General features: G+C 39.4%; 1 protein-coding gene across 1 annotated transcript in view; it reads left to right on the top strand.

Annotated features, from left to right (window-relative positions):
• Window positions 1-15,805, top strand: part of LOC117229080 (neurotrimin) — a 252,385-nt gene that overhangs the window by 206,667 nt on the left and 29,913 nt on the right. Inside the window, exons 3-6 of the mRNA XM_033485220.2 lie at window positions 621-828; window positions 2,423-2,581; window positions 12,991-13,119; window positions 13,484-13,624. Of these exons, the coding sequence (XP_033341111.2) occupies window positions 621-828; window positions 2,423-2,581; window positions 12,991-13,119; window positions 13,484-13,624 (637 nt within the window). The remainder of the gene's footprint in view (window positions 1-620; window positions 829-2,422; window positions 2,582-12,990; window positions 13,120-13,483; window positions 13,625-15,805) is intronic.

Raw genomic sequence — 15,805 nt, 5'->3', positions numbered from 1 at the left:
AGCTCCTCTTCTCGTGCACCTATCCGCGATGACGCGGCGATGAGTTTCCGCTGATCGGAATTCATTTTGTGCCTTTTTCACCTAGACACTAGGAAAAAGATATTCCAGGACGCCACGATCGACTACAAGACATTCGTACGAATTTTAAACTCGTTAAAATTACGAACGCTCTCTCGTAGGAAACGGTTTAATAAATATTTTTCAATTAAAGCACACGCTACAGCCATTTTTAAACTCGGTGAATTCAGGGTTAAACAGAATTTGAGACTTTCTCAACAGCTCCGAGAAGGCAGATCGATTTTCTTCGGACTTCATTCTCTAAAAGTTAGCTCCTAAAAATGTGTATTTGCATAAATAATTGATATATACCAGCAGAGTGTTTCTCCGTATAAAAATTGAATTTACAGGAAAAAGTCGTCGTTTGAGTGCGGGATTTGTTGTAGATATATAAAAAAAAATGTTACTAAGGGTTGAATGTGCGTTAACTAATTAATAGAACGCTGCTGAAATCGAATCAGCAACGGGACCGCTAATTTTCTGGCGCTGCAGATGAAGAGATTGCGAAAATGGAGCGATAAAACTGAATTGTAACAGGTTTCTCTTGTTTCCCGTTGTTACAGGTAGCATGGCTACGCGTGGACACACAAACGATTTTAACGATAGCCAATCACGTGATTACAAAGAATCACAGGATCCTAGTCACGCACACCGAGCATAAAACGTGGCACCTGCACATACGAGACGTCAAGAAGTCGGACAGGGGCGCGTACATGTGCCAACTGAACACCGACCCGATGAAGAGCCAAACTGGCTATTTGGAAGTCGTAGGTTGGTTCGCTGAATTTTCTTTGCAAACAAATTTACAGTCGTGGGTAACGTCGATGTACTATTATTTATGGAAGTGGACAAATACGTTTACAAAAATGTGTAGACTGCAAATCTCTATGCTAAAAGTTTTTGCAACGATTGCAAGAGACGAGTAGACATTCCTTTGAATCATATTTACAAGTAAATTGGTTAATATTATATTTATGGTGAATACAAAATTTATGCTATTGTTATTATTATACTATTATTTGCTAATTAATATTTATTTATAATTAGTGAATATTATATATTATATATATTATTTATATTATTTATATTATATATATTATATATTATATTATATTATATTATATTATATTATATTATATTATATTATATTATATTATATTATATTATATTTTTGCAGGTAAATGGTGCAGCGATATTCTTCGACATTATTCTTTGGTTTTTCCGTTGTTTTCAATTGCCGTCACTTATTTTTCTCATATGCACATAATGCGCATTGGAGCTTACATGCATTTGTGGTAGGTCCGAAATTGCAAAACATATTTGTCCACAGATAAATACTAACGACGTTATCTTTTATTTCTATGAGAAAGAATTTTCTTGTGGACAAAATAAATTCTTCTCTAATCCTGATTTTTGTAAAATAATCCGTGAAAATGGGAACTTGCGTAAAGATCTGCAGCCCGATAAGAATATTCGACTTCGATTATTTATTTGCAACATTGGAAACTATAACCACAATTCCACCGTCAACACGGCGAAATTTGTTCTCGGCGGGACCATTTTTGTATTTTTAATAGCTGTCGTCATCCATATTCAGAGGGCAAAAAGAACCCCCAAAATCGAGGCTCGGTGTAACATATCTTGCAGACAAATGAATTTTTTCCAAATCTGTCTACATGAGTGAATTCAACGTCAAAAAAACACGGCTGTAGTACGCTCACACTTTTCCCCCGCCATTAATAGTTTCCGAGACAAACGACCAAAAATATTTCGCAAGCTATGAGAAATTCTAGCCCCGAAAGTGAACGATGGCCTCCAAAAAAGTCGAGCATGATATTTTCTCGAGATCCGAACAATATGCAAGTTCTTTTCATAAATTATTTTACCCATTACATTAGTGTCTAATTTAATCTGCCTGAATGAATAGTGGATAAGAGTCGGACGATATTTAATTGTGTGTTATAAAAGAGACACGGAAGAGACGATATCTCAGAATTTTGGAGTTTAAATTTTTTTAAATAAAAAATATAAAAAGTTATATATATATATATATATTAATATTAATAATATTATTATATTATTATATTATTATATTAATATTAATATATATATATATATAATATATCGATCGGTTCATTCTATTATAGAATACTGAATACGAGAGCAATTATACTAAGAAACCCTATAGCAATTGAATTAATTCAGGAACAATGGGAATCGCAGCATAATGGGATTTATTATTATTTCGATTTCCTTTGTTCCCATCTCATTGTGTCACTGTGACAGGAAGCATTGTATGCATCAGCGAAGCCCGTCGTTAAACTGTTATCCGTTGATCAATAATTCGTGACTTTATTGTTTCCAGTTCCGCCAAACATCTTAGATTATTCCACGAGCACGGACATGATTACCAACGAGGGAAACAACGTGACGTTGCGCTGCGCTGCTGACGGCACACCCACGCCGAACATCACCTGGAGAAGAGAAGACGGGGAAACTATACTACGCGGGAATGGCAAGGAAGGTAGGAGTCGCAGATTAAAATGCACACACACACGCGGTGGAACGATGAATATTTTCTCCAACGAAACGTCATAAATTCCGAAGATTTTTGCAATTTAATCGAACGCGATCCAATTTGGTGGTTCAAGCTAAGAATATCGGTCGTCAATTTCTCGTGAGAAATGTTTCTCCTATCGTATGAGTATTGCAAAACATTTACGCGTTTTTAATTAAAAATCATCGTTCGTTCTATCGCTGAGAAAAATATTTGAAAATTCCGAGTTGTGTGCCAAATTATTCGAACGAATTTTTGCTTCGAAATCGCGACAACGAGCCAAATCTTAAACTCGTTTATTCAAGTGGAACCGCGTGCAATGTTTTATTACATTCTCATCGCAAAAGTAACTGCGATAAGCAACAAACTGTTCCCGAATTCCAGCGCTTTCGTCCCTAAAATTACGCGAACGTCTAATTCATAGGCCAACAATGATCTAGCGCAGGGGTGTCAAACTCAAAAGCTAGCTTGGGCCAAATAAACAATGCTTAACTTTAGGTGGGCCGCAAAAGAAATCAATGTTCATAGAAACAAATATTTTTATTTCGACTAGTACATTGTAATAAACATATATAAAGTTAAATTTTTGTTTACGTCCTGATGCTTGACATCTCTTCTCTGATACTATCTTTCCTATTTCGGGAGAAATTTTATTGGCCGAGACTATTTCTATTTTATTTTTATTGCTTTGCGTCGGATATATTGACTGGGCCGCAAAAATGTTCATCTCGGGCCGCGAGCTTGACACCCCTTGGCTAACTGTCACATACAGTGGCAGCGATACGCTTAAGACCACTTGAAAGATGGTGTAATTTTTTCGAAAATGGGCTCAATCAGGGGTGTCAAACTCAAAAGCTAGCTTGGGCCAAATAAACAATGCTAAACTTTAGATGGGCCGCAAAACAAAATCAATGTTCATAGAAACAAATATTTTTATTTCGACTAGTACATTGTAATAAACATATATAAAGTTAAATTTTTGTTTACGTCCTGATGCTTGACATCTCTTCTCTGATACTATCTTTCCTATTTCGGGAGAAATTTGATTGGCCGAGACTACTTTCAAATTTTCTAATTCACATTTCTATTTCATTTTTACTTTGCGTCGGATATATTGACTGGGCCGCAAAAATGTTCATCTCGGGCCGCGAGTTTGACACCCCTGATTTAGCGTAACTTGTTTTCAGTGTTTAGGCAACGTTGCGGAGGTCCAATAAAACTGCGCACGAATTCGACTGGACGCAAACAATTGCTAGAAACGCATCCGATTTGCACTCCAATAATGTATACGCTATCATCCAGTATTTTCTCTCCGATGCTAACGCGGCAACCAGAAAAAAAAACGTTCCCAAATTAATATTCATCTTCTCTGTACAAGAATACCAACCACCGGGCAAACTCCCACGCGATCCGTTCAGCCTCGAACGCTATAAAGATACACTCGACCGAATTTTTTTTCGGCGGCAGAATAGCGAGCGCGTTACGTTCTCGCGATCCGTAAATTGTCTGTCGAACAGCGTTTTCAATTGGATCCAAGTCGACGCCCCTATCCCGACATTGGCTGTGGCGGCGGCTGCGTGTCTAAAACTTGAACATCATGTTCGATGTATCATTCCGTTGTCAATAGCGTTTCTGCGCACGGGTACGGCGCGATGCGGCTGACACCGGGCGCGAAAGAAAAAGTAAACAAAACGGAAAAAGAGCAGCGCGAAAAAAAAAGGAAGGTGCGCTTCCGACCCGCGTTTATACGAAGTCAATAGAGTGTTAAGGAATATATGAGGTACGATGGACATGCAATGAAAATTTATCACCGGCTGGCTTTCAAACTTACTTAACGAGTAGAACGCGTGTATGCGGGGAAACAGCGCGCGAGAGCCTGTCGTTTCACCTGCATTGTTGGCATGCCGATGACGTCACCATGAAATACAGGCACACCCCCGTTCCGTACGGTAACACCAAGTAATACCAACATTCTGATTCGCATGGCAGAAGGAGTGGGGCAGAGACGCGGCGAGCGAGACAGCGCGGGGGAGTGGTGGGGGGACGGCGGGAGGGAGAGGGGACACGCATAAATCATCTCTTTGTCTTTTATTCGCGCCCGACTGTTGCTCGCGCCATATTCCTCCGCAGGAAACTACCTTGCCTGCGGAAAGAAAAATGTATCCTGCATTCCGAATGTTACGCCGCGCACACGGAATAAAGTATTCCCGCTTTATTTTTCGATTTAGACCGATAGCATTATTTCGAGGGGAAATGGACCGGGCGCGCGGTCCACTGGATTTTGAGAAGCTCCGCGACTCTGTCGCGACGGCTTTCGCGCGTGGGCCGGAGCGACGCGTTCCCTCGTGACAAAGATGCGATTAGCACGGATTTTCGCAGCGAAATTGAGAAAGCGTGAGATTTTTAATTGTTCGAATCGTTTCAAATCCTGGGGAATCGTCGATCGAACACGTGGCTCGTATGAATGTAAAAGCTTGTTTAATACGATATAAATGAACAACTTCTTTTGATAATATTTAAAACTTAGAAATAAACGACGATGAAATAAACGTTAATAAATTTTAATAGCATGCACTTGGATCCTTGCTTTTTAATTGTTTTTACTTTTACGCCATACTTGTATTCGTCGAGCTTTCTCAGGAAGTGAATTAAAAGGCAAAGCACACTGAAGCATATCTACTCTTTCGACAGCCATAATTATCAATGTTACACTCATTCATACCAATTACTGAAGCAATTGCATTCCAATAAAGATAAATAATTTAGAGAATGTCGATGATCGTAAGTGAAATTACTTTCTATTTTCTATTTGTGACAATTTTCGCGAGGCGAGCTTGCGATCAGGATATAGTTGCTATGGCAAAATAGAGCAAGTGAGATCTCAAACAGCGAGTAGATACAATTTATGCAGATTCGTCTTTTGCCCGAAGATCCTTTGAAGATTTGAAGATCCTTTGCCGGAAGATCCGCGATCCTTTCGCGCCGAACAGAGATTTTTCGGGAATTGCTAGGAATCGACGAATCGGTTTTATTTAAATTTGTATCGATGTTTGTAACATTATTTCAGTCTTGTAATATTTGTATATCCTCCCGTATCCGATCGTTCGATTTAAACAAACACGCAGCGAAGATGTGAAATATTTATCAACGAAATGGGTGAAATTTTTCGGGCAAATATAATGAATATACGCGCTGCGGAAAACTAATATAATATTTTCATGTTATCACTACAGAAGAGTTTTTCAGTCGATAAACAAAATTTGTTGATTTCAGCTTTAAAAATCCACCGTCTAATAATAATGGCGTAATTACGAAACGATCGACGAGATTCTACGTACAACGTTCAGGTCTGCCGACGAAAGTGTAGATTCGAGCAATGCGGTTTCGTTTGGTTTGTTGTTTCGTTTAAATCACGCATGAAAATGTATGCGTCTACTAGCGATCGTTTAAATTTCATTGCTTGCGAATACATTTGCTTATCGAATTAGTATGTGCATACATTGACTAAGCGTATACATTCACCGAATTAACGCATTTACTCCAACACGTATTCGAAATATTTACCTACGAAAATTTAATAGCTGTCGCGAGAGCATTATCCCGAGCGTGCACTTTTATGGAAGACATTCGACGGAAATCTTAACGCTAAGACGATCGGACAAATTTAACACGGTACTGGAATCATTCGCGGACGTTCACCGAATCAATTTTAGATCGGGATTGTGTACGAAATCTCATGAAAATTGTACACGGATCTTGATTTTGGAACGCGAGAAACTTTCGCGGCCGAGAATGATAAAAGCAGTTGCCGCAGAAAACGCGGCGTAGATCGAAATCAGGAAGGTGCTCCGAACAAGTTAGGAGTTTGTCCGTGTTCATTAAAGTAAATAAAAAAAATCTTTGGCGAGAGAGCAACGACCAGAAGAAGTTCGCAAAACCGTTCGACATAAGCCGCGAACATTTCGAGGTGTATCTACTTTCCTCTCTGTTATGGATTTACCAAGTTCCCGTTCAAATGGAAGACAGATACTTAGGAACTCCTCCTGAAAAAAAGACGTAGAAATAAAAATGTGACTTGAAATGATCATCCATCTTTCGTTCGTTTTATCTTCGGCAGGGGGATTACTTTGCCGATCTGTCCAGATCCGAAGTCCTTTTTAACACGGGTTTGCCTATTATTTATATGATTCGCTCGCCTGTAAAGAGATCCGTGGAACGCGGAATGGAAACGAGTCTTTCCTTCTTTCTTTCGTCGACTTTAATACCTACGAAAATTCGGTCGGGTCGCAGACATTCATTGCCATTCTCGTTTGTTCCGAGAGATTAAAGTCGTCGGAAAGTATTAATAATATTTGCCGGCGCACACTTTTCCTGTTGTTACATTTATTTCGGACGAAAGTAACTTTTATTCGGAGACTTTTATTTCGCGAGAAGGCGATAAATTGTTGAAATATTCCATACGATCTTACAAACGAATTTTATCGTTAGCACGTTCCGTGTACATAATTTAAAACGATTTTTAGATTAAGTAGTTTCAATTTTCAATGACCAGTCGACGAGGAAACGATGATATTGCAGGGAGTATTTCTTGCGGAATTAGATCAGCATTACGCGATTAGCGAAGCGAGCGTTTATGCCAGCGATTACCGCGGCGAGATATCGATAACGTTCAATGATTCCCATTTCGTCGGCAACCGCGGACTACCAACAAAAAAGCGCGGGATCATTCTGAGCGTGCGATGGGAATTCGAATTCACTTGTAAATTTAATCAGCCGAATCGTTTCGTTCGCGTGCGAACGTTTTCTTTGATGTATTCCCACCACTCGCCGCGCGTTCCCCTCTGTACAGTCTGTTTTTTCCGAATTACTCATTGTCAGTCGGTCCGTACTCAGCCACGTGTGAATAAACTTGCGAATAAACCAACGATCCCATTTAGAAGCCGGGCGCAAATACAAATACAAAGTAAAACTCTGGGAACGCCGGGAAATGTTGCAGTCCGACTCTTTGTAAATCAAAGACCTTTCAAGTTCTAACATTATTTGCAGGTGATACCAAATACAACCGCCGAGCGGCCTATGCACGTATATATCGCTCGATACACGGCATTCGGATTCAAAGGCAGTCTGCGTATGCCGGCCAGACAGTAATTATTCTCTTGAAATGGGACGGCTCTTAACGCGGAACTCGAAATATTCGCGAAAGAACGAGCATCGATTTATATGCCGAAACGGAGAGAAGTGTTTTCGTCGATTCCGCGTGCATTCGATTAAAATAAGAAGTCCCTAATGGAAAACTCGATACATATCGGGAAAAGGAATGAATACCGGCTCGCGATATTATTTTTCTTTCCGAACGAAACGAAGGAGTTATTGTTCTTTTTAATTTCATAAAAATCAAACGGCTTCTCATCCGAAATTCCAAATATCGGAGAAAGAATGAATATTGATTTATCCGGAAAGAGAGAAGTTGTATTGTTTTCGTTTTTATTTTTATATAAAAAAAGAAAAAATGAAATATCCGGTCCTAATGGTAAATTCAATATATTGGGAGCAGAATGAATATTGATCCTCGATGCTACTTTCTTTTTTTCTTTCCGAATGCAACAGAGAGAAACGATTATTGTCTTCAATTCCACATTTATTATTCTCGATTCAAGAACACCCTTAATGCCGAATTCAATGTATCGGAGAAAGGATCACTTTTGCTTTTCCACGAAATGAAGAAACGAAAGAAAATTACTGTCTCGCAAAACACAACATTCTCGGCAGATTAAATATACTCGATGAACGAACGACATTTCTCCATTGAAACGTTTGTTCCAGTGTTTTTTGGACGAACGTTTAAAATTGTATAACGAGCAAATCGTTCGAGAAATCAATTAAAAGCGCACAGTTTGTTCTGTTCCGTAAAGCGGAATGCGAAATCTGTAGTTCCGCCGTGATTCAAACAACGTGCCAGCGATTTTTCGAATTCTGTGGGCGAGGCTGTTTAAACGATGCCTTTAAATATCTCGGAGTCGGTCAGACTCGGGAACGCTCGACAGAGACGGAGCATCCGGTAATTGATGGCCCACGGGATTTTGCAGGTAATTAATTAAAGAGGAAATACGATTTGTATTGAATGGTTTGGCCGGTGGTTTCGAGGTTATCTCCTGTGAAAGTGATTACAGGTAGAGTCGACAGAGAGACTTCAATAACATAAATTGCTTTGTGCACAGATTAAGCGCGTAGGTGGACAATGTCAGAGCCCAACGAATCGAAAATTAAACCGGGACTGACCGCTGTAACCGCCTTTTAGTTTTCCACCGCAAGATTTACGTTCGCTGTGTGTGCCTCTCCCTTTCTCTCTCTCTCTCTCTCTCTCTCTCTCTCTCTCTCTCTCTCTCTCTCTCTCTCTCTGATCTGCTCTGCACTGCTAGTGTGGTTACCACTGTAGTCTCTATCAGCGTTGCCGCTCTGAAAATGCAAGTTGAAAGCGTCCGATGGACATTCCAACTTTCTTGTCGCGCCGAGTTACTCAAGCATTATTGCTTCAGCTCGCTACGAATACAACCACTTCCCTCTCTTTATTTTTCCGTTATCGTTCCGGTTCTTACAGATCTAAATTACATTTGCCATTTTATTACCCGGTAACCTCCTTTCTGCTGTCTGCGACCCATTCTAACGCTCTGTTACTTTTTTCGTAACTTCTCGCTCTGTCAAATTCTTGGTCGCACGTACATTAATTCTTATCTGTACGCATTCTTTCATCTTTTTGTCTCTGTTACTGTCTTCTCGGAAAATTAGGGTTTTATAATACCTCAACTTGCTCATTATTAGTTTTTTCTTGTGATTAACGAGATAATTAATAATTATTAATAATAAATAATAAATAAATAATAAATAAGTAATAAATAAATTATAAATAAATTATAAATAATAATAAATAAATCATTAATAATTAACTCCCTTTTCCTAAAAAATTTCCTTATATATACTTAGTTATTTACATGCGTACAATTCATATATATTTTTTATTTACATACTATAAATTAGATACTAAAAATTCTCATTAATAATTCTAAGTATAGAAACTTATCTTCAAGAAATGCATGCTAGCAGGTATTTATAGCATACACGATTTTTCAAAACCGCAGTTTCCTTGGATAATATTTCTGTATTATTTGTAAACCTAACATCGTGAATAAATGTTGTCATATATTTATAATTCAAAATAGAATATATTCAAAGTAAAATATAACCTGGCATTCTCTCTCTCTCTCTCTTTGAACAATTGCGCACTACTCATACATATGAATATTTGATAATATTTAAGAACTCGTGAACATCCTTACAGTGCGGACAATATTATTCTCGTTAATTTGGTTTAACTTGGAATACGATTGCAAAGAGGACGCGTAAATGGATTTATCGCTGAAATAGGGGGCCGAGGTTGAGATTATAAATCTGTAAATCATTAGCAAGCTGCTTTCACGCGAGCTCGTTCGGTTATGTTATTCGAAAGTGGGGGGATGGCAACAACCATGTGCCATCTTCAGAATGGGGTGCGAGTTTTTCAGGTCCGGAATAACGTATAGTATCACGAGTTTCTCAGCGCCGTGCCGCGCCGCGCCGTTGTAAAAGCTTGAAACGCATTTAATTTATGAGAAGTACAGCCGATAAAATGGCGACGGAATCGCTGTACGTGGAACGATTTGCAAATAAAAATCATTCGTTCGCGCCCCTGATCGATTGGCTACTTCCGGAGACCACTAGTTCCAATCAAGTGAAGTGATAGCGTTGAGAAATTAATCAACCGAACGAAACGTTTCACTTTTTGCGCGCAGCGCGAACTGTAGTTTGCAAACTCGTGTCTGTTCAATTATTGGCGAATGTTTGGAACAATTTGTTTATTCGAGAATCTAGCACCTTCCTGTTTATTCTATATGGTATATTTTTTTTTGTTCATTCGAATTTGTAAATCTTTATTCTGTTTATTTTAAATGTCAAATCTTCATTGTATTTATTCAAAATAGAAAATCTATAGATTATTTACAATAAATAATATATAATAACAAGAATATTAATGCCAATTCGCGTATTAATCAATTATATACACAGGATGTTGATTATTACGCTGGTAAAAATCCTCCCTGAACGTGTGAATTTTTTCAATACTTAATACATATTTCAAAAGAATTCTAGAAAATTGGCCCTAAACATTAGGCCCTATTTATTTAATTGCATTCCTGTTCGAATAATATTCATTTCGTTCCCTTGTCTAAAAAAAAAAAAAATACGAACGAGTCCCTCTCAGTGTCGCCAATCCAAAATGGCAGCTAGCTACTGCTTCCGAACACAGTCACCGAGTATTTGCAAACACTTGCCGTTCTCAAACCCATTTTCACATGGTTTGCGCATTTACACGTTGCTTTCTTTACGGTCACAGTTTGTCAAGCCTGGAAAAGTGCTATTAGAACATTATTAGAAGTGAAGCAAGATAAAAGGATAATTTTACGTTTGCTTTACATAAATATTTCATTAAATGGCTTTCAATCTTTAATTACTCTGTACTATTTTCTGTAATTAGACCGCGTGTAATTGGCTCGTTTAGTAAATCAATAAATAATAGTATCAATAAACAGACAAAACTGTAATCACATTACAATTTAGAAATTGAAATAAATTAAACCATATGAATATCAAAGTTTCGAATTTGGCAAAAAGAATATAAAAGAGCTAAGAAATTTTATAAAATTACAAACATTTCAGTCAAGTACAATTTATCCATGCACAATAATATTTATCCACGACGAAGAATCCGAAAGGAAATACACATGGAACGATGCTCAGACAACTTGTATCGCGCGAATATACAGGATGTCCCAAAAGTCACTCGCAATCCGGAAATGAGGAGTTCCTGGGGTAATTTGAGGTAACTTTTTCCTTAGCGAGTTATTAGCGAAAAACAGTGACCAATGAGAGGCTAGCTCGGTTCGCGCGAGGCGACCGAGCCAACGGCGGTCGAATTCCTGCTCAGCTGGCGCGAAGCGGCCGAACCAACAGCGCCAGCGGTCGAGCGGTCGAATCCCAGCTCAGCTGGCGCGAGGCGGCCGAACCAACGGCGCCAGCGATCGAGCCAATGACGTCAGCGGTCGAGCCAACGGCACCAGCGGTCGAGCGGTCGAATCCCAGCTCAGCTAGCGCGAGGCGGCCGAGTCAACGGCGCCAGCGGTCGAGCCAATGACGTCAGCGGTCGACCAACGGCACCAGCGGTCGAGCGGTCGAATCCCAGTTCCGCTTATTGGCTTCGTTAATAACTCGTAAACGGAGCCGCGGATTGCATTTGCACTAAGGAAAAAGATACTCTAAATGACCTCAGGAACCCCTCATTTCCAGATTGCAAGTGACTACCGAGAATCCCTGTTTTTGAAATCGCGTTGCCACGCAATCCGGCGTTTTTTGGAGATCCGTATCGCCGTAACTGTCGCAGGAGGATATAATCGGGTGTTCTACGGTCGGGGCAAGTAACTTTGCAGCAAGAAACGCATGACTAGCGTTCCATCTACGATACAATTCCTGGGTCCACGGCATCGAATACCCACACGGATTAAATGGATTAACAAAAAGCTCGGAATATTCGCAGTATCGATGGTGCGGAAGCAAACCCTCGCTGATCAGTTCATATTAATTTCGGACGCGCTATAACGAGCTTTTTGCGACGTCGAAATCAACACCGGCCCCTCTCGCGAATGATTATTGTTCCGCTAGAACGAGTACCGAACCTGTCGGATTTATGACCACGCATAAATAAATATGTTAACAGTGTCTCGCGCATAAGTTGATCCGACGAATACGTTCGCTAACTTCGCAACGTTTCCCGCCGGAAATCCTGCGCTTCGTGCGTGTTTGTGTGCGCCTGTGTATGAAGTCGTGTGCGCCCGTACGTGTGTATTTTATGCGAAAGAGTATCGCGAGATCAAACGACGCGATCCTGTACGTGTATACGCGCACAATTCAATACGTGCACATAATTAAATGCACCTTCGTAATATCAATAACAGCGTCGTGTAACAATACTTTGGAAACATTTAATCACGTGATAAATTCATGCGCCTAACCCTTAATTGCCAACGTCATCGAACTTCCTGGTTAATTTGTTCGATTTGCGCTCGCGTAACGAACAGTATACACAACGCAGGAAATTAGATCGATGCAATAGTTGAACGTTGTTAACTGTCGAACGTTAATTCTCGCGCTTCTTATAGAGTTAAACGGTCGTTTCTTGTTGTTGGGCTAAATGTTTCAGCATTTGTTTGTGCCATTTTCTGATAATTTGAAAGAATATTTGGTAATGGGAACGATTTTTAACGAATCGTCGATTTTTGTTGTTCCAGTGAAGAGCATAGAGGGATCAGTCTTCAACATCGCCAAGGTCAGCCGATCGCAGATGGGAGCATACTTCTGCATTGCTTCCAACGGCGTGCCACCCACTGTCAGTAAAAGAATAATGCTCATAGTGCAATGTAAGTTTGAATGAAACTCGATCAAGTCATATGATAAAATCATTTTAACGCTTCTCATTCGATCGCAAGTTTTATATTACAATCATCGAGGAATTTATGAAATTTTTATTCAACTCGTGTTTGCACATTTTTTACGAAAATAAATAGATGATTAGCGGATTAATTCGAACTTAAATAATTATTCAAAAAAGAAGTTATTTTTGATTTTCTTTGAATCAGCACAGAACATTTGCTGAATATTTCACTGACTAAATGTGTAATTATTGTTTATATCGGCGATAAGTTACGTTGCTATATTAAAGCAGAAATGAGTTACGTTTCGAGGCAATATAATTCCATGTTCTTTCTCGCTGTGGATTTCCAGTTGCTCCAGAGATTTCGAAACTGAATCAATCGGTGGGAGCGCAGCTGGGGCAGAACATGACTTTGGAGTGTAATTCAGAGGCATTCCCGAAATCGATCAACTATTGGACGAAGCTACCAAAAGACGAAGCTATAAAAGATGGTACGCGAATCGCAATATACTTCTATCATTCCTATTAATCTGTACAGAGCATCCCTCAATTTCTGTGCAAACTTTCTTGTAATGCCTAATCACCTAATGTAGCCTAGGTCGATACGATAAATTTGTGCACTTATTCAAAATCAGATGAAATTTGAAACCGTAGAAAAATTGGCAAAATTTAACACTGTGTTATTTTGGTGTTATTTTCAATTCACTGAAATGATTAAAGACAGTACAACTGTCTCTTGACTCTTGCTTGCTGCATTTGATATCGAAAATTTTTATTCTGTATGAAAATTCGCGGTCTACCAATTATTTACTAATTTCAGCAGATAATTGTGCCATAAACATTTTCAAATAATTAAAAACTGTCAAGTAAACATCGACGACTTAGAAAACTCGTGGGACACCTTGTATAACTGTAATAATTGTTCCGCCGCATTTTAACGATTGATCGGAATTGAGTTCGAATGTACTTTCGAAGTGATAACATTGCGAATAAGTTGCACGTTTGCGCAAGCAGATAAGTGAAAGAATTAGAATAATTCCTTCCTGTAGTTACTAATAATCCCGTTAATTCGATGAATCTATTCATCATCATTGTTTCATCCTGCTGAAAATGTTAACGTAAACAATTTTACATGCGCACGCAAATATCATTATAACCACTCGAACAACGAATTGTTGGTGAATAAATTGTTTGCAAGTATGATCGACGTCTGCGCCGGCTTATCGGTGAATGGAGTTGATTAACAAAAGTGTTTTCTACAAATAAGGAACGGTTAATTAGCACGGTGTTTCTTATCAGCTGAAATATAAACGATAACGCGTTCGTCGAATGCAAATGCTGGATGAATTTTCGAAAACGCATTAACCCGGCGATGAATTCCATTAAGGTGGTATCGCGAATGCTAAATTCATCAAGCTAATTAATTCAAGGATAGGAAGAAATCACGCAACATGATCTTGCCCCGGATGATTAACGATTTTTGCGTGTGCGTATTCCTTGAACAGAATGCACTCGCGCGTCCATGTAACCGCGCGCAATGATTCATCAAATGACGTGGGCGAGAGATAAAACGGCGCACCTCCGAATTTATCATTCGCGGTTATGAAATTTCGTATTACAGTTTCTTCTATATATAAAATAACTTCGTTCCTCTGTCGCGCGGAACAATATAAAATATGCATTAATTTAATGCCATATTGATATAAAGCAATTAATTAAAGAAGCTTCGTTTGCAATTCGATTTGTATTACGACAACGCGAATCACAATGAAACAGAATGAATTATTCTCCGTTGTCGGGAAACGCAACAACGAGGTGAAATTCGATAAATTACAAAAGCCGGTTATGTTCTGAATGAACGCGAGACTTTCCTTGGCGAATATCTTAAGACGAACGTATTCGTTAAAGAATATCCCGCCAGAATTCCGACCGTTCGCGTACGAACAAATACATCGGAAGAAGAAGTTGTAAATTTTTCTTGTTTAACCAACCGCTCCGGGCCGTCTCTTTTTTTCCTTCTCAACGGGCATGCGTTCCTTCATTAATTTCGTTTCGCGAAAGTAATTTTAAGCTGCTGTGTCTGGCGCGGCGGAGCTCGGAACTTTCAAAGCTGCGTGGGTCATAAGTAGCCCCGCGGATTTTCATGCAAAATGGAATTGTCTTGACGCAGCTTATAGAGACCGCGGTTACACGGCAGTGTGTTTTCTTCCACGGCGGTTCTGTATCGTTAAACAAAACGAAGGTAACATCGATGCTAAACTTGCACGCGCTGAAAACGCGCGCAAGCCTGCCGGATAAAATTATAAAACATCATCGGACGACCGTGATACGGTGTTCGAGTGTACACTCCGCCAAAGTAAATGGCGTGCAAGTTGCATTAGCAATATTGTACTTAAAAACTTAATTAAAAGTCGAAATCGAGGAAGACGCGGATGTTACTTGAGCGGAACTGAAAATTGGTAAGCAGTGGCGCCGAACTTTCCCGCAGCAGCCTCCGAAGTTTCAGAAATTCCTGTCGGACGGTGGCGGAATAGTCGGCATTTAAAACGAAATCGGATTGCTCGCGGAAGAATAATTATTGTACCGAGAATTCGTTGGCCGCCGCGGAAAAAAAAATGTTATTTCAACTTCTTCTAATCCGAAAAGCAGCTGCAAACATTTTCAGAACGATC

The sequence above is a fragment of the Megalopta genalis genome, chromosome 7 (assembly GCF_051020955.1).
Source record: "Megalopta genalis isolate 19385.01 chromosome 7, iyMegGena1_principal, whole genome shotgun sequence".
Taxonomy (NCBI): domain Eukaryota; kingdom Metazoa; phylum Arthropoda; class Insecta; order Hymenoptera; family Halictidae; genus Megalopta; species Megalopta genalis.
Note: the sequence above shows the minus strand (reverse complement) of the source record. Positions and strands in the feature narration are given on the sequence as shown.